Here is a 26,016-nt window from a genome sequence, read left to right as displayed (position 1 = left end):
GATTATGATTCTCTTTCTCCTTTGTGAAGTGTTTACAAATAAAGATGCCTATATGCACATCTTAACCCCTCTAAGGTTGCCCAGAGAGGCTGTGGGTGCCCCCAACCTAGACATACTCAAGGACAGGCTGGATGGGGCTATGAGCAACCTGGTCTAGTGGGAGGTGTCCCTGTGTAAAGCTGGAGGTTGGAACTAGATGACCTTAAAGGTCCCTTCTAATCCAAACCGTTCTATGATTCTGTGATCTACAACACATGCACTTCAATTAAGTGGTTCCTTATTGTTACAGTATATTAAAAGATAGCTATGTCAGAATTCACAGATCAAACAAAGTAGAGCTTTGCAAGTACTTAAAGACGAGGGCCCTCCAAAAGCAATCAGGGCACTGCAAAGAATTCTGAAGCCCTGTATATTGCTAAACAAATGACATACTTTGCTCTTGGGCCTCGATTCTCCACAGTAATGTGCATGTGCTTAAGGAACAAAGTAGGAGAGTTAAGCAGGCAGTCACATCTCTGCAGTGTGGGGTGGTTTTGACCCTTCCCTGAAGCCGGTGCAGTTTCTGTATGTCATTCTGAAGCTCAGTGGTGCTCTGTGTGAGCCTAATGTGCATTGTGTGGGGTGGGGGCACAGCACTGCAGCCAGAGCACTGTGCAGTTACCAGTACTATAGCATGTATCTGTAGGCATTTTTCTGTAAGTATCTGTATGCTATCTTGTTGCTTCCATGTGTGTAATGTTTCTTTATTTGCTGAGCTTTAAATCCTTGTGTTGCTTTCTGTGTATGACCCTATCCGAAATTTTCTACTGAATAACTGAAATGATACAATTCTTTCATAGCTCACTTGTACCTTTGCAATACACTTTGGTGCTCCCAAGGTCACTTACTGAACACATGGATTAGATAGTTGTAATGTCACCAAATCTGTCATTTGCCTGCGATTTCAGTGGAGTCAGGATCTCCTATTTTGTAATTGAATTTCCTCAAATAAGAGTAGAATCATTTTTAGTTTTTCTCATGGTTTTACATTTGGTTGTCCCCTAATAGGGAGATGAGCAGATTTGCTTACAGTTCAGACCACTGAGTTGGTTCTCAGTGGACGCTAGATGCATTTCAACAATAAGTGTTCCAAAATTTTTGCTGGTGTCACCTTCACATGAATCCCAGGCTCTCTGTCCTTTATTTTATTCTTGGGCAGGAAGAGACTGAAATCAAGCCAATAATTGGAGCTCTAGAATACGCTTCATTTCTGCCTTCAATCAGGCTGCCTGCCTGTCCCTCTTTTAATTATGTGATACAGTATCTGTTTCATCATTTTGTTATGAAGAGATTTGCCACAGAGCAGCCTCTGTGGCATAGACTTTGGCAGAGGCTTACAGAATTTGGGTTGTAACGTCTCATTGAACAGCTTAATGCTGAATGCTTAAATTTTTCACCACCTACTTCTGTGTAGAAGTTAGGCAATCAGTGCAGTAAAACAACTTGTTTCCTATTGTCACGCTGAGCTGCTGCAGACTCACTTACCAGAAGGGATGGACCATTCATGAGCTGTCCCATTCCTCCTCCTTGCCACAATTTGGGCTATGGGCAATGAGAACAGGCCCTAGGCATCGGCACCCTCCCCTGTTACTGAGTCATCTGCCAAAGCAACAAGTAAAGCTTTGCTGCAGAATGCAGAACACTAAGAATGGAAATTTGATGGTCTTCAATAAGAAAAAGCAGTGCCTTGAGAGGTGTGGGAGAAGGTTACATACCCAGTTGCTTTACTGGGGTCCGTGGCACGTAGTTTTTCCTTTCTTTTTCCTTCCCTATGACATGGGATTTTTGAGGAACAACCTGAGACACAAAACTTGCCGGCTGTGTCTTCAGCAAAATACGTAACAACATCCAGCTGTAGAGCAGGCCACTCCTGCAGCCCACGTGCAACCACTATGCTACCATTTTGACAACAGCTATTTTTAACAGAATTATTTGTATTATTTATTAAATCATTTGTACAATGTGTTATTTTCACCTGTGGAGCATTTGCACTGGTGGTCATTGTACCTGCAGAAACTTATGCGCTCTGAAGTTTTATTGTTTATGTCCTGGGCTTGACTAATGTACAGTAGCAGCTGGGATGTTCAGTTTACTGCACTCAGGATCATGGCCATTGCATGCATAAGTTCCTAAATCAAAATCACTTTTACTCAAGAAAGAATCAGTTCTGAGATTGTAGGCAACAAAAACAATCAAGATGAACAGAACATTCCCAGAGACAAGTATTACTGCCTGTCTTCATCAAATTAAAAACAAAGATAGGAGAGGATGCAGTAGCATCTATCATAAAGTATACCCATAACAAGGGTATCTATAAGCTTGACCTAAACCAAACTTTTTGCAGTTTCTCTGTTAAACCAGTTTTTCCCTTCTACTGAACGTAAGCCTCCTTCCAGTCCCGCTGAGCTGAGTGGGGTGATGGTTCTGGGCCTTGGTGTGAGAAAGCCTGGTGATCACTTGCACTTCTCTTTGTCTCTCATAGCCACAGGCACTTAGGTGCTTTCTTTGAAGATGGTCGGAACACACGTATACAAATGATAAATCAAGACATTGATAACAAAAATGAGTTTGTTGCTTAGATGGTCTCTTTTGCAGGTCTTCATCAGAGATTTGAGCTTCCTAGTAAAGGACAGGCTTCCTGTGTAACTCCATATAAGTCACCTTACCTGTCAGTCCCTCATTTTGAAATGAAATTGATAGTGCTCTGATAAAGTGACACTGCGTATCACTATAAGTAACTGTAGCCAGAGCTGTGAGAAGATGCTTTAGTACTTAAAGCATTGTACCCATTCTCTTCTATGCCAGGCATCCATCCTGCAAGCCCACTCGAGATTTTTCTAGAGCTGCCTGTGGTTAAGTTTGCCACTACCTAACGCACCTCCCTGCATTTTGCCACCCTGCAATCCTCTATGGGGTTGCACCTAATGCAGTCCAGGAGAGACCCCCTTCCTGCTTGGGCATTGCAGGTAAAAACCTCTTCTATGCTTGTGATGAGCTTAACAGGCTGACCAGGAATGCAGAACCAGATGCCACCTGAGGAATACACACATGGTCAAAATTTTCATGAGTGAAATCCATCCTCACCCTCTTCTCCAGGAAGTAATGCCTGGTGGGCAGCTACGGTGTTCATCTACCACATAAGGGGGGTGGCGATGCTTCCTAAGCAATTGCATCCCTCAGGCTCTTGGAAGAATAATTGATCATTTTTCCCCTCTCTTCTTCACTTATGTGAATTTGTTTTCAAAAGCATGTTTTTTTCTTCTCTAGGAGATGACCCATTCCTGGCCTCCTCCTCTTACTGCTATTCACACTCCTGGAAAGGCTGAACAGACCAAGTTTTCTATCCCAAGCAAGGTACAAATAAGCTATAACCAATGACCCAATTAGCATTCTGTTCTGCTGTGTGTTCTTCATTATTTTTAATGAAGAGGTTATTTTTGTAATTTGTTATTTTTGTAATTTTTGAATTTCTAAGGCTATTTTTAGTTGGATATTCCCAGTCAGATTGTTGTTATGAGTAGGACTGTATAGTTAAAACTGTAGAAGTGAGCAAAGTGAGTTTTATGTCTCATCACAATAGCCTTTCTACATCCAATATAATGCCTTTCGTTTGTTTTGCATTGTGTAACACAGTGGCTGATATGGTATTTGGTGTCCTTGTGATTGACTGCATGATGAACTTTAGGCTGCATGGTCAAATTATGGTGAAATTTCATTTCTGCTGGTGCACTAGTGCTGTGCCATCTGTCAACATGCTCAACATGCATGCTCTAAGGACACGTGGTTGCAAAACACACTGCCTAGTATTGGTCTTGTTAAAAGCATGCACTTGACATTTGCCACATCCAAAGCATGGGCCTGGAGACTACCTTGCAGTTCACCTCACATGCAGTGAACTGTTAAACTGTATGATTTGAACATGTCTTCAGCCCAAATTTTGTTGTTGCCTTCTAGCTGTGATTCTGGTAGAGCAGTAAGAGATCGAGCTTGCACCCAGAGCAATTGCAGCCAGGGTCAACGTTTGCTGGGACCTGAACACCTGTGAGCTGGTGATGTTTGGAGATGAGGAGAATTTCCCCTAGCAGAGAATGTACACCAGACTGATGGATCTACATATACCCAAAAGGAAGAACTTTGGAAAATAGCTTTTAAAGACGTTCTGGTACTGCTGGACACTATGGTTCATGCAGTCATGTCTTCCCTTAGAAGTTGGAATGTGATTTTCCTCTTACTCCCCTGTCTGAATGTTGTCACCATACTTAATTGGAAATTGTATGAAATTAGCAGTATCTGTGGCTCCTTAGAAATAACACAGCCAGTGCCCAGAATGTCTTATTTTGATGGAATGTGATTGTTACTCTTCCAGCACTTCCAGCCAGTGTCAGTGAAGTTAACTGCTGCAGCAATAAACACCATAAATCATAATCACACAAGAACAGAATCCTCACTGTAAATCTGATTAAATTCAGTTGAACCTGTTTAGGTGAATTCCTACCTGTGTGAATACATATATAAGTGAGAGTGGAGGTTTTTTTGCCTGCAGGAAGATGCAGTTTTTTATTTATACTCTGGTTTAATTTAGTGTTCTGTTTTTGATGGGTCATTCGGACATGAGTACTGCAGACAGCTGCTGTCTCCACTGAGAGCAGGATAAGCAGAAGTTCAGAGAAGCTGAAGTTTTATTTTGCTTTTCTGTTCCTGCTGTTTGCTTTGAACTTTTAATATCCACATCAGTGTTAATAATTTTTGGACATGTTAAATGCTGATCATAAAATTCTTGACCATATCACTTGAATATAAAATATAAGTTCAGTTATTTGTGCTGGGAGTTTAGGAAATAAGTGAGCACATAAATATTTCTGGGTTAGTTAGTTTTACCATTAAAAAAACAACAAAAAAAACCCATAAATTTATTCTCTGAACATCATACTAGATCATTTATAGCTAGCCAAATTATTGATATTAGACATACCATGGCTAGGTTCTGTGAGCACTTAACCCAGAGACAGACACTACTAGAAGTTCTCATTTTAACTAAAAGAATAAGTATCTTCATGAAAAACATACACAAAAGACGTGATTACAAAAGTGGAACTTATCAGAACAATTTATCCTGTTGAAATTCAAATTTAAAGTGCCATGTTTACTCTTAGGGCACAATTTACTTCACAAGGGACTGACTGACAGCACAGTACAATATTAGGAACTAATAATGCCCTAAGAGGAAGTGCAGTGAGGACTTTAATGACTTTTACATCCTACAGAACTAACACTTCCAGCAAAGTAGTGCTTGGCTGTAAGGCAATGTTGTAAATAACACCTCAATTTGAAATGATCAGACTCTGCTGGGAAGGAAAGCTGATTGCAATCACTGTGGACTGTAGAGCCTAGAGAAAAACTAAGCAAGAAACCACTGTGACATGAAGGTAGCTTAGCTAACAAAAACCCCTGCATTAGCATGCTCAGGGTTGCAAGCCAGATTATTTTCCAGTGTAAAGTTGTATTGAAAGGAAGTGAAACAATGTCCATCAGGCAAGAAAATGCTTATTGCATCTCTATCAAACCCTGTGTTTCATAGCCCAGAGGAAACCGCTATGTCTATCAAGAAAAGATTTCTGTATTTTCAAGCCATGAGATCATAAAAGAAAGGCAGTGGCATTAAATTTATTGTACTTAAATTTTACATCAGAGGTGCATCACATTTGTATATGTCCATGCCTGAAAAAAGGTGCGGGATGGAGAATAACAGCAGCTGGGGACAAGCTGTTGTCTGAACTACAAAATTGTCCCTAACCAGTGCTCTGTCTCCATGTTTAATAGTTTTTGGAACTAATGTCACAATTGTTGCCACATGGTCTGTTCTCTGTACCATCTCCTTCCTTATTTGCATAATGCTAGTGTCCTTAGTCTAGCAAGCTAAGATATATCTTACCTTCTTCATCTCGTGTAACTAATGCTGACATTTCATGTGTTCTTCTTTATAGGACTCCCAACATCTGACCTCAGGATACAATGTACAAAGTAGGTCTTTATCATCCTGGTCCTAAGAGTCAGGGTTAGGTTGTTGTTGTTGTTGTTGCTTTTCCTGTTTGACATCATTAAATCAAAGGCTAAAAAAACACTTTCTGTGGTGCTAAAGCAGATCGGTTCCATTTTTTATTACATGTTATGCATTGTGGCATGTTGTGAAACTGAGTATAATTAGATGGGCTGACAGCTTTGGGTGCATTTTAGTTCTACGGTAATCTTTTGACATTTGAAAATGTGTTTCCTTTGTTTGCAGAGTGGAGTGATCCAGGAGGGAAAGTTGCAGCTAAGTCAGTGCCACAAAAGTCGTAAGTATGATTATTTCCAGCTTTCCATCTTCTTTTAAATTTATCACAGACAATGAGCTTATTTCTGCAAAGGTAACTAAAATCTAGCTCCACTCATAATGTTGTCCTGGTGTTCAGGTGTTCTCAGTAGTCCTTAAAAATTAGCCATAAACCAGTTTTATGTTTTCAGTGCTTTTTACTGTTTCTTCTTTTTAAGCATTAGCTAACAGAGCTATGTATGAAAGATGAGTTTATTAAGCAGAAATAATGCTGATTTTAGTTGTACAGCTTGCCAGAATTAAATCACTTTTATGCTTCTTTCATCAGACTCTAAGCCTCTTAGAATAGAAAATGCAACCCAATGAACAGACGATGCATGAATTTTAACGTTCATACTGTGAGGAAGGGTTAAATGCATAATACAGAGTGATTCTACTAGCTGGTGTTGAAAAGTGGGTCTTGGGCTTCTTACACATTGAAACTGCTGAAAATCACAGATGATCTATAAATATGACAGTGGAAAATTGTAGAAGAGCTAGTTCTCCACTGTGGTAAACCATTTTTCTTTTGTGCTTTCCTGGTTTAAGATTGTAATAACATGGCACTGTGTTGAGACCAAACTGTTTCCTTCCTTTTACCTGAAGATCTCAAAATAATTTGCAAATAGGAATTAAACACTTACTCTGACAAGTAGTTTGTTGTTTTGCCACTTTTTAAATATGTGAGCCCGATCTCAGTTTAGGGCTGCTATTTTATTTCTGTGTTCGAGTGTTTTAAACTACAGAATGCAGTACTGTGCCAGCTTAGCTGAAGTTTGTGTAAATACAATGTGTTCATTTAGAATGAGTTCAAAATTATTCTAGTGGTTTCCCTTTCACCTACTTAGGACAAAATTTTGACTAAATTCGTATAGGGGAACAAAACTCAGTGGAGAGATAACTTTTTTGGTTTGTTTGCTTGTTTGTTTTTTAATTAATTAAAGTATATTGATTTTAATGCAATTTTGTGTATAGGAAATAACTTGCTGGAATTCAGGGATCTGTTTGCAGCTGCGTACAAGATTTGGGACTAGACCACTGGTATCCAGTTCAATGGTACACTTAGCAATCTCTTCAAGTTCAGTTCTTTACTCCTAAAGTCACAGAAGTACTCATTCAAATAAAGTTAGCTCTTTGAGTAAATCTCTGCAAAGGAACTGGGGAGGAATGCTAATGATAAGTACATTATTTTGAATGAATAGCATTTGTTTATGAAACTTAGTATCAAATTAGTGCTTCCCCTTTTCTATTTTCATTTCCTTGATGATTGATTTCTGACTTTTTTAAAGAATCTATCCAACTAGACCCTCTGTTCTTCATGGCAGAATAGGTATGTTCATGTTTCAGAACATCTAAGTGATTCAAACCTAACACCGAGCACATTCTCTGATAAAAAATAAAAATAAAAAACATTAAAAATTTAAAAAATGTATATTATCGCATCTTAAAATGGTTTTTCTCCTAAAGATAGCGTGTTTGGACTCCACTGTGAAAAATATTTTAGTGAGCATACTATAAAATACAATATTTCAATAGTTTGTAACTAACAGTAATAGACTTGTCAATCATGGTTTATAGTTATAAGCTGAATTTCAAAAGAACAGTACTTCAGAGCTCAGTGGTATATAGTGCATTTAATGGGACCAAAGCTCTCTATAGGAAGCCTGATATAAAACTCAAAGACACTGAGTACATTTTATGAACCAGTTGCTCTCTGTTCTGCTGCTTGATCTAAAGTTCCAGTACTATCAATCAGATTTCTGCTGCAATGAACTGCCTTCTTATGGTAGGTGATAGATTTTACACATGAGAGATCAGAGCTGCAATAAAGCTACTTTTATTTTTAGCTTCCAAATGAAGATCAGCTAACCCATTACTATCACTTTTTCTCTTTTACTGCAGAAAAATTGTTAAGGCAGCTTCCAAGAATTTCCACAGGGCTTTGTGAGGTTAGAAGGCAGTCCACTGTGAGACTTGGTATTACGAGGCCGATTTGTTTCTTTAGATCTGCGTGTGCAGCCACCACCGTGTTGGACAGGAATCACTGTACACTGGGACAGGGTTGGGCACAATGAAATTACAGCAGAAAGCGGGGCAGAAAGACATAATGGAATCAAGTAGTTAGAGCTGGATAGTGTGATCTAAATAAACTCTGATACACTGACAGCTCCTGTGCTAGTTGTGTTTTAATAATTTAGTATTTATCAGAACAGAGTTGTATGAGGAAGGACTTAATATTTCTGATACTGAATAGTGTCAGGGATACTGGAGTGTATGAGTAAAATTTCAATCCAACTTATCCCCAGTAACATTTTTTGCTACACTGTCAACCACACCGCATGATCTAAGTGATTTCAAAACTGTACCCCCACCAAATCTTCATGTATTTTGCCAGTGGGAGGCTGAGAGGGTTGTTTGGCTCCGAGAAGGCTCTGGGAGACCATATTTCAGCCTTCAGATACAAGTAAGTGGGCTTACAATAAAGAAGTGGAGAGACTGTTTTATATAAGAGTATGTAGCAATAGGACAAAAAATTTTAAACTAGAGGGGAGTGAATATAAATTAGATGTAAGGAAGAAATTCATTAATCTGAGGATGCAACCAGCAGTGGAACAGGGTGACAAGGGACCTAAAAGTGCTCAAAGTTAGGTTGGATGGGACTTTGACCAGCCTTGATCTACTCGAAGATGTCCCTGCCAATGGCAGGGAATTTGGAACTAGATGATCTTTAGAGATCCATTCTGTGATTCTACGATTTCAGTTTGACCAAGCTGTGTTATACCATGACTAATGGAGTCATACATACAGAATGAAGATGCTTTGCCTCCATGATTCTGTATTTTGCTCCAGCAGCCAAGCTGCCTGTATCTCATTACAGAATTTGTTTGTAGAAGCCCTGGCATTACAAAAGATTGGACCAAATGGATGAAGCTGGGATTATGTCAAAGTTCTTCACCTACATTGTACATGAATGATCAGGGATATTTTCAATGACTCATGTATCTACCTTCAGATCTCAATTTCTACTCAAAATTCATGAGTGAAATTTTGAACAAGTATGTGCACGGGTGGGTGCATATCATGGTAGCATTTTAGAGTTGAAACTAGGCTAGGCAAAACTATGCCACTTGGCTTCCTTTTTTTTTTTTTTCTTAATTTTTAATTTTTACTCTCTTTTCTTGTTAATGTATTTCAGATTCACTGTAATACTCCATGGGGTGCTGTGCAGTCAGTTTTCAGCCAGTCCACTCTGATTGGTTGTCCCAAAACATAGCTTGTAGGAACAGAATAGGTGCAACCAGTTGCACTGAGAAGGATTCTCTGTCAGCTGCCATGAATTCAAGGGCATATACTCAGCTCGTGACTTAAGATCTGTTATATAATTACCACTGCAAGTATGTCATCCTCAAACATCCAGTTCTTTTGTTCTGTTTGGTTGTTAGCATTTGGCCTACGTCCAGTTGGAAACTACGCAGAATTTCTTTAATCAAGCACATCCTGTGTTTGGAAATCATACTCTAGAGTAGTCTTGGTTAGTTTCCATAAAAGCCCGGCTAAAAAGAATAGTGTAATCATAATGGTATTCTTCCCTTTTCTTAAAATGACTTCCTATACTTACTGTATTCATACAGTATTGAACGGCCTTTTCTAGGGCTGGGTGAACTGCCAGAATCCATTGGAAACATAGAGCAACAATTTTTATGGTCGAAACAAAACCAACTTATTTTATCTTTATAGTGTTTTTGTGCTCCACTCTACTTAATGATACACAACCTGTGTGGGGGTAGAGGGCAGCTAAACGCAGGGGGTTCAAAAAAACAAAGTAAGGAGCTAAAACCTATTATGTGAAATTTCAATAACTTCTCAAAAGCTGCACACCACTGGATTCAACTGCTCCAAGCTTTCACTTCATGGCTCTTAAAACATTTCAGTAAATACTAGTGCTTTTCTAATCCTATAGATTATCACAGTACTTCATGGAAAACTGAAAATGGAGATGTGCTTCCTGACATCTAACTAGTTTTCCTAAGTATCTAATGGCTTTTTTGAACTTCTTCACTCTGTCAGGGGCAGCCACATGGGAGCATGCAAACCAAAATTTGGCAGCATGTTCAAGCTATGAATTAAAGGTAATTCACAGTTTGAAATGAATCAGCATGAAGAGTAATCAAACATCAAGAGGATTTTACACCAGGGATTGTATATTGGATAATGCTACAACACGTAATGTTGTTACTTGGAATGTTCACATCAAGAAGCGCTGATGAATTCTTAATCTTGGAAGGATTCAATTTTAAAAACCTGAGATGCATTCAGTGTTGATGTATGATTTCCAGTTCAATCACAAAGAAATTCATGAAGAAATATTCATCTCCATCTGAATTAGGAAGAATACATATGTATATCTGATTTTGTATCTGTGTTCCACTCACAGACCAATCCAGATGCAATACTCTCAAGAAGATGAAATGTCAGTATTTCTAATTACAGGTTTTAATCAGTGATATTAAAACACAAGATCATCAATTGATCCCACCAGAGGTGATAGCCTGCTTTGTTTTATAGTGTACATTCGTTTTCACTTAGCAAGTGTGGCAAGCTTTAATCACTAGACTAAGTACTGCCTGTTTGTTAGAAGTGGGAAGTTCCAAGGATATTCCCTCTGGGTAAACTGAGAAAGTTATGAATACAAGGGACTTACACTGCCATGTACAAATTATGATAAGTGAAACAACACTGGCATTTAATTGAAACTCCATTAGTCTTTAGAGAGCTGCAGTGCACCATATTAAAGGGACAAATAGAAAAAGAAAATAGAAGGTCTCTCTGGTAAGATATCATTCCTCTTTCATATTTTGTTTTGTTTTATTAGTTAGAGGTTTCCTTTGCATCCTCTCGCTCTGATAAGTTCTGAGAAGTTACCACCTGGGATTTGGAACAATGATAATCAGTTGTGATCATATCTTTTTATTCCTCACTGCCGCAGGCTTCTCCTATTGAGCACAGTCCTGAGTAATCGGGACTAAAACATGCAGACATTTCCTTTGGCCAGTTGCTTATAGAAGTAAAACATTTTTGTTCTTAAGTATTTTAAAATTCAGTGCCAATTAAAAGCCCTCTATCCGTGAAAACAAGCTAATTATTCAAAATAATTTCTAAATTAGACTTCTAATGTGTTTTCATTATTCAGCTGGCTTGCATACAGTTTAACCTTCCTGTCAAAATAAAGTTATTTCCTAGTACATTCTTTTACACGATCTCTTTCTCCTGACATGTTTATAAATCAGTTTAAAAGATTGCATGAACAGAACTAAATTAAGTCTCCCATATTTTGCTGATCAATGTTGAATAATTTTTCTTGACTATTGCGGTTATAATTATTGTCCTTCTAAGAATGCCTGAAACAACCTAAGCAACTGCAGTCTTACCAGCTTTGATGACTGCAACTCAAATAAGCATTAAAGCATTTGAATTTCATCTGATACTACATAAACGCTCATGAAATGAACATTTTTTACCCTGAGCACTGAAATACTTTGTTCTCAAGTGCGATGCAGCACAGCTAAATATATACTATCACTGAAGCGTGACCACCGGAGTGTCAGTATTAATAGAGACAGGTAAATGACACGTGTTAACATGTTTGAGTTCAGGATGTATTTCCCTGCCTGCTATGTATCAGTTACCATTTTGGAAAACAGAAAGACTAAATCTGCCACAGGTTTTCCTGTATTTAAAGAGCTTTTCCACAAGCAGCAGCATATGCTGTGCCGTCATGGCTTAAGTCTGAAACCGATCTCTCAATTTACATTTTTGTGGGAAGAAATCACTTCCAAACTTCAGAGCAACTTCAAACATTAATTTTCAAAAGCAAATGTACTTGGTAGATCTGAAAGTGTAAATCAGAATTGAGAAGAGAAGGCCACCACAGCCAGCAGTGTCACACTTACTGATGAAATCCATATGATCTAACTTCTTCCGTGCTCTTTTCACCATAATTTGGTTCTCACCCTACTCCCTCTTAATTCTGACCTGTTAGTAAACTTCAGGTTCAGAACCCAGTCACTTAGCTCACATGCTGTTTCCTGCTGATGCTCCCTCCTCCAGTCACTTTCATTCTTATTTTCATATCTTACTAGTTATTTAGTCATGAGTAGCCTGAGGTAAGCTGAGAAAATTGTCTCCAGTATTTGTCTGCACCATGCAGCAAAGTAGTTGTAATTGGAAATGGGTGATAAACTTGAAAGAAGAATGGATTTTTCAAGGAAGCTTGGCATTCATAAAACCAGAATGGGCTTGAAACTTCCAGTCTGTGTCCTAAGTATCCTAGGTAAGGCTAACAAGCACTTCTAGTATCACAACTTAATCCTTTGCATCTTTCCTCTGAATCCTTCTGACAACCCCAATAATCCATTACATTTTTCTCAGCTTTATACTCTCCATCCAGATGAACTTATATTGCCACCATTATTCTGTGGGCTGAGAGCTCAGCAGGGCTCCAAACCCTATCAGTTTTCTGGCCAGAGGGCTTATTTTTTATGAAGTGAAGTTCTCACAACACCCCACGAGGCTGGGCCATGCTCACTGCATTATCCTCCGTCTTGGATGGCACTTGGAGTTACAGATTCGGAATGTTTTTACCTTACACATGGGTCCTCCCAAATGACAAAAAAAGGAAAAGTTTTCTCCACTGCTGTGCTAGTTACTGTTCTGAGATCCAGGAGGAAGAGCTGCTTGTCTCACTTGTGTCTGTGCATCTTGCAAAAGTGCACGTTGAGAATCTGCTAATACTGTAACCATAGCTTCCTTAATAATGGATGTAGCCCTAGAGGAAGAGGGAGGTATCTGTGGCATTACCCCAGCAGATGCAAAGTGATTGTTTAATTAAAATCCGTGTTACAAAAACCACAGGGTCGAGGGGAGTGCAGAAAATTGGCAAATAGAAAGTCATTTCCTAATTCCCGTGAGGGATTTTTTTATCCTTCAAGGTAAAAATGCTAAAATAAATAAATAAATAAAATTCTGCAGGTAGTTTAGCTTTCAGGAAATTGTCTCTTATTGAGAAGTCTTGTTTAGTCAAAATACTTCAAAAAAGAACTTCCCAGGTTTTGAAAGAAAGATGTTGACTCACTCATCTTCCTTGTATCAACAAGGAAGACTTCAGTGTAGCTGTCAGGCTCAGCTCAGACTGTAAAAGTAGTAAATATCTCCAGTAATGAGGGGATTGCTTTCACAACCTGCCATATATCCCATGTGAGTATTTGCTTTTTTGGTACCACATGTATTCTACTGCATTTTGAGGACCTGTATTTCTTTTCTGCAGAGAGAGAGGAATGTAAATCAGTGCTGCCCATTTTTGATTTAGCATGAATTTTAATAGCTCCAGACAAATTGGAAAGCCTATACAAATCATATAGTTTCAAGTCTGGCTGTGTGCTAGACTGGAATTTTTGGTTAGGTCAAATCTTTATCTCAGCTTCTTTTTGTGGTACTTTATGGGGAGATTGAAGAGGAACTGAAACTGGTGACCTGTCTTGACCTTTAGTACTGGATTAAAATTCCAACTTGCTGCCATGGCAACAGGCCTTGAAAATTAGATCCTGACAGAAGCAGGGAGAAACTTAAAACTGCAACTGCAGCACTGAACTGAAGAGAGGTTGCTTACAGCTGTCAGTGACAGCTCTTAATTGAGATGATCTGCCTTTCCAAGTACTTAAAAAAATAATAATAATACAAGGAAGAGAGAACAGAAAATGGTATCTTGATTGTTTTAGGCAAAAATCTGCTGCAGTGCAAAGTAAAATACATCCTGAAGCATCCAGCACAGCTGGACTGTGATATTAGAGGTGGCCTGCGTGGCAAGAGTGGACCCAGGCACATGCTCACAGAGGTCTAAACCACCCAGACCAGGCCACTAGCAGGAGCTAGAGAGTGGCCACTATAAAATCACGGGTTGACTTTCTGCTTGTTTCCTTTAACCAGACATCAGAGAGCAAAATAAACATCATAGTGTTGCAACTGACGCCCTGGATCCATGCAATTGTCTACCCTGTAAATGGAAAGGAATAAGCATCACTTAGATAGTGATATCTTGGATCAAGTGTGATAAAAATTATTTCTTTCTTAATCTAATTGATGCAAGAGACAGAGATGTTGACGCAAGACCTTCACTGCTGTAGGAGGTAATTTTTCTTCCCATAAAGAGCAAAGCATGAAGGAAGCAGATGCTGAGGGTCATGTAATGAATTTCCTGCTCCTTTCCATTTGATCCAGGACTCCCCGTTTTCCCAAAATCCAGTAACCATGAAGATCATTGGATCTTCCATGTTAACTGTGGCTTTCTCAAAACACACGAGGGTCCTGAGGATTCTCTGAGGGCTCTTCTTCCCTCTTCTTCCCTTCTCATGGGGAGGGTGCGCCATAATGACCGCCTCATCACCATCCTACCATCTTCTTTTCCTAAAGTCCCTGTGGGGATTGCTACCTTATTTATTTTTGAAAAATGATTTTATTTTTTTTTAATCATTAAGATGGATAATTTTTACCTTCTAGCTAAAGGAGACTTCGTAATGGATAAACAGATTGCACTGAACTGGATTAGATGCTCTGTATTGTTAGATAGCCATAGTTACATAGCAGTAGAATGAGATTGTTTTGTAGGGTATAACTAGATGGAAATTTAACAGCTGTAGGTAGATGGCATTAAATATTTTGAAGAATTTGTTTTGTCAAAGCTTGATGTTCACAGTCACTGCAAAATCCTAAGACCGTGTTTGGAGTCTGATTCCAAGTAGAGGATGTGCACAGAAAAATCCTTCCTTTAGTTTTCTTTACACCATACTGCTAATGTGTTTGGTTTGTTACCTGTTGGTGAATTGTATGAATATAGGTGATCACAAAGTTTTGGGTAATGTATTTCCTATCATTCACCGTTGGTGGTTTAGAGATAATGGTTATCACTGATACTGTCCATTGTTGAGAGCAGGTAAGCATTAGGTAAGTGCAGGTTGCGTTGAAATAATGCATTATGATCTCATCTTTAAAAAAACCTGATTTCTGGAATAGACTGTTGACATAATACACAGCAGAAAGCAGATGAATAGATAAGCCATTTTCTATCAAAGGAAAATAAAATCCACTTAACATTTCTCAGTTATGTGCTTCAGTAATGTCAGTTAAAAATACAGGCCACTCATTTGAAATTTCAAGTGTCAAATTAGTTCCTAGAGCAAGTTAGTTGTATCAGAGGAGTCACAATCAGAGATGTGTTCAGCCCATCCCAGCATACAACTACCACTGTTACCATTTCCTCTAATAGTACCACTAATACTGCCTTTAATTACTGTCAGACTGTAATATGGAGCCCTGGAGTATCTGGCAATAAACTTGTGTTTTGCCAGGAGGAAAGGTAAAAAGACATTTAAATAGGTTTTTAAAATAAGTATGAAATCTCTGAAGATGTACTGTTGTAGTGTATGCTGTATATCAAAAAAATATAAGCATCTAGTTGTAACAATGGCTTTGTAAACACATTACTGAGCAAACTATGAAAAGTAATCCACCAAGGAGCTGTTTCCTTAACTCATAAGCACTAAGTTAAGAGACCAGTGCCATAAAGTAGATATGTGCAGTTAAAAAATCTTCCCTTTTTTGGTGAGATTATTTTATTTCAAGCCCAATGGGTAGCTCTTTTTTATTTTAGATGCATATATTTTTATGCTTGGAAATATCTGTACTTAAGGAAAAAGTCAGTCCTCCTTGCAAAAGCCATGAGTAATTCATTAGTACATGAACAGTGCTTAAGGGCAGCATGAGAAGTGCCCGCATGTACCTCACATGGGCAGGGCAGCCGTGGAGTCATGCAGTCCTACCACAGCTATCTGCTAGCTTTGTGTGGAATTATAACATTGCCATGAGTAATGAGAAAAGCCTTCAGCTGTCATTGCTTTCATCAGCTTTGGAGCATGGTCTGAGGAGCAGTTGGAGCCCACCTCCCAGGGCATGCAGAGCCTCCTGATTCCCAAGCCCCCACGGAGGCTTGGTGAGCTTTCATCCGCTGCAGGGCAGCCCCACCACAGCAGGACTGCAGGCTGCTTACCCAGCTGCACATGTAGTTAGGTTTCATGGCCATTTGGAAGGCCAGATTCCAAATAATCCTGGCAGAGCTGTCTATCAACTGTGCACATCCCTTGCCTTTATGTCCCCACCTCAAATCAGGAGCAGCCTGCTCTGGGGAGGTTGTGAGATGTCCCATCCCACAGTATGGATATTGTTCAGATCTTATATTGACATCTTGCCTGGGTGAGGATCCTTCCATCATACCACACTCGATGTTAAGAAGAAAAGGAGGATCACAGCCAAAGTGTGATCTGAATTCTGAGCTGATGTGCTTTTTCTCGTTATTTACCATGTCATTTTCAGGGAGAACAGCAGTGTTGCTGGTGACTACAAGAGGAGTTTGCTCAGGTACTATGCAGCTCCTTTTCAAAGGGATTTTATTCAGGAAACTGAAAAACTTGAGAAGATAAGGTGTTAAGTGAATTATGTACAGACTGGATATGGAATTAATCTGCCATAGCTAAAAATCAGTAAAAGACATATAGCCAACTGCCTTCATTTTTTTTTAAGCCGTGTAGTCGTGCAAAAACTGAGCTAGGCATTCAATATTATATTTGTTCTGCAAAATACAGAATTGTCAACACTAATTTCTTTAGCTGGTGTTGCATACTATTATTATTAATGAACACTTGTAGATTAAAAAAAAAATACACAAGGATTGATGTAGGACCATATGGTACACAGTTCAGATGGATTAATATCAGTAAGAAACCAATCATTGATTTTGTCTGCTTTGTCTCAACCTGTAGAAAAAAGTAGCTATCTAGGGGACTGGTGGAAATGTGTGCGGATGAAATCTCAGCTATGACTAGTCTTGGTGCTGTTAGAAGTAATTGGAGTTTGAGACTGAACAGAAGAGTGAGCACTGTGCTCGGCTGTGAAGATTTTCCAGGACTTTTTTATTAGTGTAATAACATGGCACTCCAGCACTCTTGTTTTTTAAAGACTGAAGGCTTTAATAAGCAGCTGTTCACATGTAGTAACTTTTTAAAAAGTCTATTCTGATAAGTGCCACTTCTTCACGTGTTGTCTACAGAATGTGCACTATGCATCATATTAAAGAAAGAATAAAGCAAACATAATGAATCTATTAAATCGTAATGGCTCCCAATCATGACAGATTTGCAGATTAAAGCTCATCGAATACACATTTAAATGATAAATGATAATGGCTTGGAAAGAACCATTATGATCTATTTCATCAATAATCCACATTTTTTTTGCCTTGTAACTACACCAAGGATGAACATAATGGATAGAGCCTGATGTAAAATATATTTTGTTTGTAAAAGAGAATCAGAGGAAAGAATTTTTCAGATTAACAAATCTAAGTGGTTGTTACTGTTTGTTTTTACTGTTTGTCCATGACAGATTTTTCCCCTTGTTAATATTAATCTTTTACAGTGCCAAAGCTTATACTCATAGAAGAAGTGTGGCTAGTCTTACTATCCCTCAAGCTGCAGTTGTTTTCACTGTGTTTTGGAAAGAGTAACTTAACAGAATGAAGAAAGGATGCAGTCAAAATCATCAGGCTTTCTGTTGCTAATTGTTCAGCACTAGTGAGCATCTAGTTTCACGAAGTTGTAAACAGCATTCAGGTGGATTTGTCACAAATCTGTCACATTCCCCATACAGAAATATATGCTCTGGTTTTTTGTTTACTATGTGCTGGGATTTGTTGTGACTTCTCAGGACAGCCTTCAGGGCACTCAAGCAGTTCCCAAGTGCATTCTTTTCAATCCAGATGGTATGGATGTATTTCAACACTCACATGCATTCATGTGTGGAAGACCTAATGGGTTTTTCATAGAATCATAGAATAGCTTGGGTTTGGAAGGGACCTTGAAGAACATTTAGTTCTGCCCCACCAGCTCAGGCTGCCTGGAGCCCACCCAGCCCAGCCTTGGGCACATCCAGGGATGGGCACCCATGGCTTGGGGCAGCAGTGCCAGGGCCTCACCACCATCTCGGTGAAAAATTTCCACTTAATATCTCACCTCTTTTAGTTTAAAACCATTCCTCCTTGTCCTAACACTCTCTGACTGTCAGAAGCCAGTCTGCCTGCTGTTTATAAGCTCCCTCTAAGTACTGGAAGGCCACAGTAAGGTCTCCCTGGTGCCTTCTTTTCTCCAGGCAGAACAATCACAGCTCCCTCAACCTGTCTTCTTAGGAGAGGTGCTCCAGTCCTCTATTTTGTTATCAAAAATTTCAAATTGTACTGAAACAAAAATTTCCTGCTGAAAAAGAGAGGTGAAAGTAGACCTGAGCCTTCTGTTGTTTTTCCCTAGAATGGGGAAAAAACAAACAAACCAAAAATGCTATCAAGTATGGGGTTTTTTTTGTTTTTTGTTTTTGTTTTGTTTTGCTTTTTATTGCCATGAATTCACTCCAATCCCAAAGGAATTTAGATTATATGCCATGGCAGTCTGACAGAAATTCTAACTGGAAAGTAGCAGTTCACCTAAAGCTGAATTTTTTAAATTTGTCACATATTTTCATCTGCAACATTCAAAAGTCAAATTTGTGGCAAATTGAAAATTCGGTGAATCCATTTGCCTTCCTATGTTTCCAGAAAAATTAAGTGATTTAACATTGGAGTACTACCCCACTGTATTTAGTCACACGAAGGTCATTTGAGCTAGTACTGTCGTTTATCTGAAGGACACGAAGGACCATTTTAAGAACCACACTTGCCCAGTACTTCTGGTCATTTTCTGTTTTCCGATAACGTACCATTGCCACTTGCTTCTGGGGAGCCATTTGACAATAAACAAGACAACTGGTTTGTCATCTGACAAAAAAACCCAGCAAGGTCTGCTTCTAGGCCTAGATAGTCCTTTTGGCAGCACCCATGGTTTAGCTAGCTCTCTCCAAAAACAATTCCTTTTTATTTTGATTTTTGATGTACAGCACATGACTCCCATGCTCACTGGGAGCTAAGCACTTCAGATGACTTTTATCTCTGGCATTTGGTATCTGTAGCAATTCTGTATTGATAGCATCCCCCTTACTAAGCAATGTTTTGAATTATAGAATAGAGAATGGGAGGCTTTTAAAATACATGCTTTACGTAAATTCTCGAGTAAAACATAAGCTTGCATTAAATTTGTAGTTGTTCTCCTGAAGGCTGCACATCAAAATATTTCTGGTGCCTGTGCCAGGAGCTGCTGGGGCTGGGGTGACATTCACAAGTCGTAGAATCATAGAATCATAGAATCACAAGGTTGGAAACGACCTATAAGATCTAGTCCAACCATCTCCTCGTCACCACTGCCACCACAAGCACTAAAGTCCGTGCAAGGATGGGAGTTGTAAGGACAGCTGTGCTGTCATCCAGCGTTAGAGCTCCCAGAGCCAGTGCTGAGGAGCTTGTGCTTCCACACAGACCATAACAGCATCAGATATAAACCCCATGGGATTCCCACAAGGACATAATGCCCACCATCACCAAAGGGCCAAGAGCTGTGCCTGCACCTGCACTGGCATCAGTTTGGTCATCGTGAGCTACAAATCACTTTACACACACCTTGATACAGTGGAGACATGGCCTTAATTCTTCGGAGATGTGGAGACCAGACCTTGATCTGCCCCTGACAATTGCAGAGCTGGGCTCTGTGTTTTGATAACCTTGTCTCTCTTTGTGTGGTCTGTTCCAGCCTTCCAAATCCCTGTGCAATCATATGAGGTACTGTTATGGCTAGGATCATTACTTCAAAACTTGTTAGTAAATATTCCTCTCAGCAAAGTTTGGTTTGTAGGTGCTTTTTGGGAGTGGCTCAGTCCTGAGTGTTAAAAAACAGCTCTGTTTTTAGGCTTTATTCCATAGTAAGATTTGCTGAAATGACTTGCTGCAGTAAATGGGTCTTTTTAAATTTTTGAAGTTCAGTTCTAAGTTCAGAGATAGCCCTTAGGCACTGTGGTGGAAGATCCTTGTACGTATTACGGAGTGATTATTGACAGAATTTAAGTTTATTGACCCTGCTCGCCTAATTCCTAACAAATTTTCTAAAATCCTTACAGAGCACTGCAGACTTTGGGTAATTCCAGAGCTGCATTTGAGATTATTGCTTTATCACTTTTCTTCTTTCCATTCCCTTTCCCGGGCTGACTGGTCCTCTGACATTTCTTTTTTAATATATTCTAAGCAGAATATGTGTTTGTCCTTCCTATATCTTTCCACCTAGCATTTATCCAGGGCATCTGATCTATTCTGTTGATTCAGGCACTTTCCTCCTCCTGCTGTAACCCATCTCAGCAATGTACTTGCTTGGGCAAAAAAAAAAAAGTTCTTTTCAGCAATGCAATAGCTTTGCCAGTGAGTTCAATGAAAACAGATGGCTTGTTTATTCCTCTACTGATGACTAAGAATATTCTGAAAATCAGTAAACTTTCTACCTATCTGACTTCCCCTGTGCAGACTTGCGTCTCTTTTCCCAACATCTGCCATAACTTTGAGTTTCTTGCTGGATGACTGAGCTGATCCATTTTCCCCCCACTTGCTGAGCTTGGCAATAGAGAGGTAAAAGCCATACTTGAACTGGCAAAAAAAACCCAATATTTAATTCCTGCACAGGATTCTGGTGTTGACTGCTTATATCTCCTTACTGTATAAATTAAGTACAGTTTGAGCTTGACTGATTTCATTATCAGACACCACTGAGGTTGTTAATAGCAGGTGAATTCTTTGGCTTTTAGAGAACCTCTCATAAATTTTCACAGAATGAGAACTGAAAGAAAGAACTTAAGAAGAAAGGTTGGGTACTTTGGGAGTCTTTCTGCATCTTTTTCATTTTTTCCCTTCACGATAGAAAGACTGAAAGTGAGAAAATAAAAGGAAAAGTCAATAATTGGGCATGCTTGCTGTGGTTGGAAAGAAACCTTATGAAAGCAAATTTGGGTAAAATTAGGAAAAAACAATCAGGTTTTGTAGAGACAACTGGTCAGAAAACTTTTCCTCCCAGACAGATGTCAACAAAAAATGTAGAAATGTATTTTAGTACATTGATTTTTTTTCTTTCCATTCATGGGCACCTTGCATACATATGTCTATTTGTCTACATCATATTCATATCCTGGTAAAAGACTTTGTAATAATGGCCATTTATGATCACACAGTTTAACTTAAACTGGATATTTTCCATTCCAGGTATTAGCCTGGAATTATCTTTTGGGTGACTACTTCATTCAAAAGAATTTTCCTAGATTTCTTTCTAGGGAAAAGTAGGGGAAAACACATCTTCCCATTGCTTTATGTTAAAATCCCACAGTTGCATCATTGGCTTTAAATGCCATAAGCCTTAAGAAATCACTGGTTAATGATACAACTTTTCCTAATCAGTTCCAAGCAAGAGACACGGGTGTGTCCAGGGAAGATTCTTTGACGTAAGGTGGCCTTATGTCAGGTTGAGCACAGGAATGCAGAATGTGTGACTGTGTTTAATACATTCCTAGATGCATAATTCTAAGTCAGAATATATAGAGAAGGGGAAAGGAGGAAAGAAAACTGAATAATAACAGCTTAACTCTGCTTTTCAGCATCAGCTCTGTTCCTGTTTCTATTGCAAGCTTCTGTGTGGGGCTAAGGAATGGAGACTGAGAATTGAATTACAAGGTTGGTTGGTAACCACAATTTGTGCAAAACATAGCTCTCACTTTCTCACCCGCCGAGTGCCTGACCTGACAACCTTACTCACACTCCTCACAGATGTATTTGTCCAGGTGTTCAGCTTGTGTGCATGATCCTTTAAATAATGATAGATGCTGATCATGATGCTTGCAGTACTAAAGAGAGATGTTTAAATGTACAGAGATGAGCATGGCGTGCAGTAGATGAATCAAAGCAGAATAGGGTGAGAAAGAGAGATAAATCTGTTGTTAAGACACTGCAGCAGGGCTTGGGAAAATTTTATTTTAATTCCGACTTCCTCTATGACCTTTTGGAGACTATGCCTGGGTTCTCAGTCTGGAAATACCAATCCTGTTTTTTTTCCTATTCCCATCTTTTCAGTTTAGATGGTATAGCTGCTACAGCAAGGACTCTTTTGTGCTATGTCTGTGTTCACTTAACACAAAGAATCTTGTTCTCTTTGGGTGCAGAGGCATGTTTGTGAGGTGACACAAAGGTGTGGTTAGAGGTAGGGAGGGAAGAAATGTGAAGCCACAGAATGGATTTCCATGTCATTCCTTCAGAACTTAGAGAATTTAATAAAGGATGCTTGGGGTAAACCTGATGAGAACATGACCTGTTACAGACTAAGATCATTTGTAATTTCTGTGAAACTCCCTGACATAAGAGGCTTCTGTAAAAAACCTGTTAGTTTAATCCATGGCAAACTCTAATAGGGCTTTTCACATAAGCTGTTTATTAGCATGCATTTGAGATGAGTGCATTACCCATGAGGAGTGAACTCACAAGTGAGTTATGCGGGTAATCCCAAACAAGTGCCAATAAAACTTTTATAACACATAGCATCATTATGGAATTTGTTTATGCCACATATTTTACAGGAGGGAAAAACTATGTTAGCCATATATTAGAAGGTTTATGATGTTTTTTTTTTTTTTTTTTTTTGACTGGTGCAGTTTTCACATCATTCTCCCTCTAAAGTCAGGCCAAGTGAACACCCGCGATCCTAGAAGGAAGGGAAAATTACAGCAAACAAATTTTTGAAATCTCTCTGAAAATAAAGCAAGCAGCAGATTCTAATCTCCTTACTAATACCAATATACCACCTTACTCCTAAAGAGCCCCATAGATTTCTTTGGGACCATTTGTCAAGTGAAGTGTTATTTGACACGTGTGGCAATGCTCAGAATTGGCTCAATATAAACCAGCCTTTCCCATTTAAGCCCTGTGAAGCTTGCTGTCTTCAGTGGTTAGAAACACATTTATTTTGCTTTTAATCCCATCAAAAAGGAGCAGTCTCATCCTGGTCAGATGGCTTATTTCAGCCCTCTATTACCAGTCATGGGCAACATGAATCCGAATCCCACTTTTTGAAAGGCAAGATAGAGAAAAGCCTCCTAACAGAGTGGCTAGCAGAGAGAGTTTGCTTCTTCCCTCTCCACTGGACAGATTCATTTTGGGCACCAGAAACAGAGCAGTTTGAGCCTCTTCCACTTTCAGCAGCATTACAGTGCCCACCTTCTACCACTGATAGAGCAGAAATAAGGTCTGTTACATTGCAGTAAAATCTTTCTCACTATCAATTCAGTGTATTGGCTGCTGTGTCCCAGATTCAGAGCTCCTTCTCCTGAAAGCAATTATTTCACCTCATAACTTGTATCTTATATCCTTCTTAATATAAACACAGTATCTCATAAGATAATTTTTATACAGCTTTCTTTTGATTATTTTTTTCTTTGCTGCTGTGTTAATTTAATTGTCATGATCATAGATCCTGAGCTGGTAGGCATAAGTCAATGACAGAATTCAACCTGACTTTATTGAGAGCAGAATCAGACCATAAATGTCCTCCGCTTATTCCTTTGTCTCACTTAAAATAACTGCACCAGTCTGCTGATGGCTAATCAAGGACTGCTGCTTATGGCTCCACATGTAACCTAGCTATCTCCACATTAACCTCCTCCTTTATTTCCTTGGTTATGTTGAATAGGAAACAGTTATTGAACTGCATTTACGTTCATAGAAACCATTTGATTAATTGACTGCGCTTTGAACTCTTGTGACCCGATGCTCAGACAAAAGTGACAGAAGCCCCGCGATGGGACGGGGCTATAAAAGAGCACCAGTAAGCTGTCCGTGGTCAGCCTGCGTTCATGTTCATGTTTATCCTTATGGAACGTGGTAAAAGTAAAGACAGATGTGTAGCTTATCTCATGGAGTGAGTATCAATAGCAATACGTACTGATGCTGCTCACTGCTAGTCGAGCTTACTCCTGCTGTCACTATGTCTTTATGCATCCACAGGGAGAAAACCTGGAAGGCAGGGGAAAAAATGTAAGTACAGCCAGAAATCCCTGTAGGCTATCTGAGAAGGAGCGGATGTGCAAAGCGTTTCTTTCTGCATAAACATTCGGAAATCAAGCTCTCATAAGTCAGGGATCCACCAAATGTGGTGTGAAGAGCCAGATGAAGCCTGCCTTCTGGCATGCCAGCATTTGCTGATTGATTTGGAATGCAGAAGGGCCCTTTTTATTTTTATTTTAAAATTTGAACCACATCTTAATACAAATCAGGTGAAAAATAAATTGAAAAATAGCAAGCCTGAGATTACAGACGTGCCGGCTTCATATTGTTCAGTTTAGCTGAGGTCATAGTCAAACCCATCAAATTCACATCGTTTAGTGTATGGCCACTGAGGTAATATTCAAACAAAAGAAAAGCAGTCAGAATACTGATACGCTCCTACTTTGCCAGCTGGCCTCATTCAGCTGTACAAAGCGCACTGGCTTCAGCTGCACTAGGAACTCTAAATCCGTAAGGAACATGCGTTTGTATAGGATATTCTGTTCCAAACAGCCCATTCATGCTCCAGCCCTCTGACTTCAGAGCTGTCACAAAAAAGGAAATACCTTTTCTAATATTCAGTTGCATATTCTGAAATTTAAAATCTAAGAGCTATGGTAATGATGATACAGTTCATTTTGACAGAGGAATTTTTCAGTGGAGGACATTTGTATTCTGCTCAGTGGCTTGAGAAAAAAAAAAAAAAAAAAAAAAAAAGCTTGAATTTCCTAGAAAGCCTACAAGTAGAATTACTGGCAGCTGTTCCTGTTTTGCACTGGTGGTGTTGCCACGCTGGTTCCCTGCATACAGGTATAGATTTATGTAGATTAATTTGGTATAGTACAGTGAATTGCCACTATGATATATATTTTAGAGTTACTTCCTAGCACAGCCTAATGGCTGAAATCAAATAAAACATAAAAGCAGATTTATATAGATTGCTGTATAAATCAGATAAAGCTTTATGTTACCTAGCATTGGTAATAGAAGCTTTTCCTGCAAATAATATAGAAGTTATTCATGTAATATTTTCATTATTTCAGTCAGAGTAAAGCAACAAAAAAGAAAAGAAATAAACAAGCCTATCGGGCTTAGCCACCATTAAACATCATTAACTGTAATTTTGCCTGACAAGTTCTCTCTTCTGATGATGGGTGAAATGGTAGAAAAGTAGAGTGAACAATTGCATAAACCCAAATGAAATATGCCCTTGTATTCTAAGCGTGCACAGTTCAGTCAGTTAAAATAGAGCAATTTATTATGCTTTAGCAGCTAGAGCTTAATCTGGTTTTAAATAGATCTTTTTTTTTCTTTTAACTTCTTGCCGAGATTTAACTAGTTTGAGAAGATGCATGATGCAGCATTACACAATAGCTCTTGCTCACGCCAGTTTGCTTTGAGTTAACTTTATTAGTGCACTGACAATGAAAATAATTCACAGGAAGCATAGATAGGCCTTTAGACACCAATGTATTCAGGGGCTTTTGAAACAAGTTGATAAAGGCATAATGAGAGAGAAAAGACTAACATGGAACAA

The 26,016-nt window shown here is 39.0% G+C and overlaps 1 protein-coding gene across 1 annotated transcript in view; it reads left to right on the top strand.

The window, feature by feature from the left end:
- AFF2 (AF4/FMR2 family member 2) overlaps positions 1-26,016 on the top strand; it is a 340,167-nt gene that overhangs the window by 195,954 nt on the left and 118,197 nt on the right. The window contains exons 6-8 of the mRNA XM_042824815.1: positions 3,307-3,393; positions 6,024-6,060; positions 6,323-6,374. Of these exons, the coding sequence (XP_042680749.1) occupies positions 3,307-3,393; positions 6,024-6,060; positions 6,323-6,374 (176 nt within the window). The remainder of the gene's footprint in view (positions 1-3,306; positions 3,394-6,023; positions 6,061-6,322; positions 6,375-26,016) is intronic.

The sequence above is a fragment of the Centrocercus urophasianus genome, unplaced genomic scaffold (assembly GCF_019232065.1).
Source record: "Centrocercus urophasianus isolate 14NV4802_14NV808 unplaced genomic scaffold, USGS_Curo_1.0 seq_24, whole genome shotgun sequence".
Taxonomy (NCBI): Eukaryota; Metazoa; Chordata; class Aves; order Galliformes; family Phasianidae; genus Centrocercus; species Centrocercus urophasianus.
Note: the sequence above shows the minus strand (reverse complement) of the source record. Positions and strands in the feature narration are given on the sequence as shown.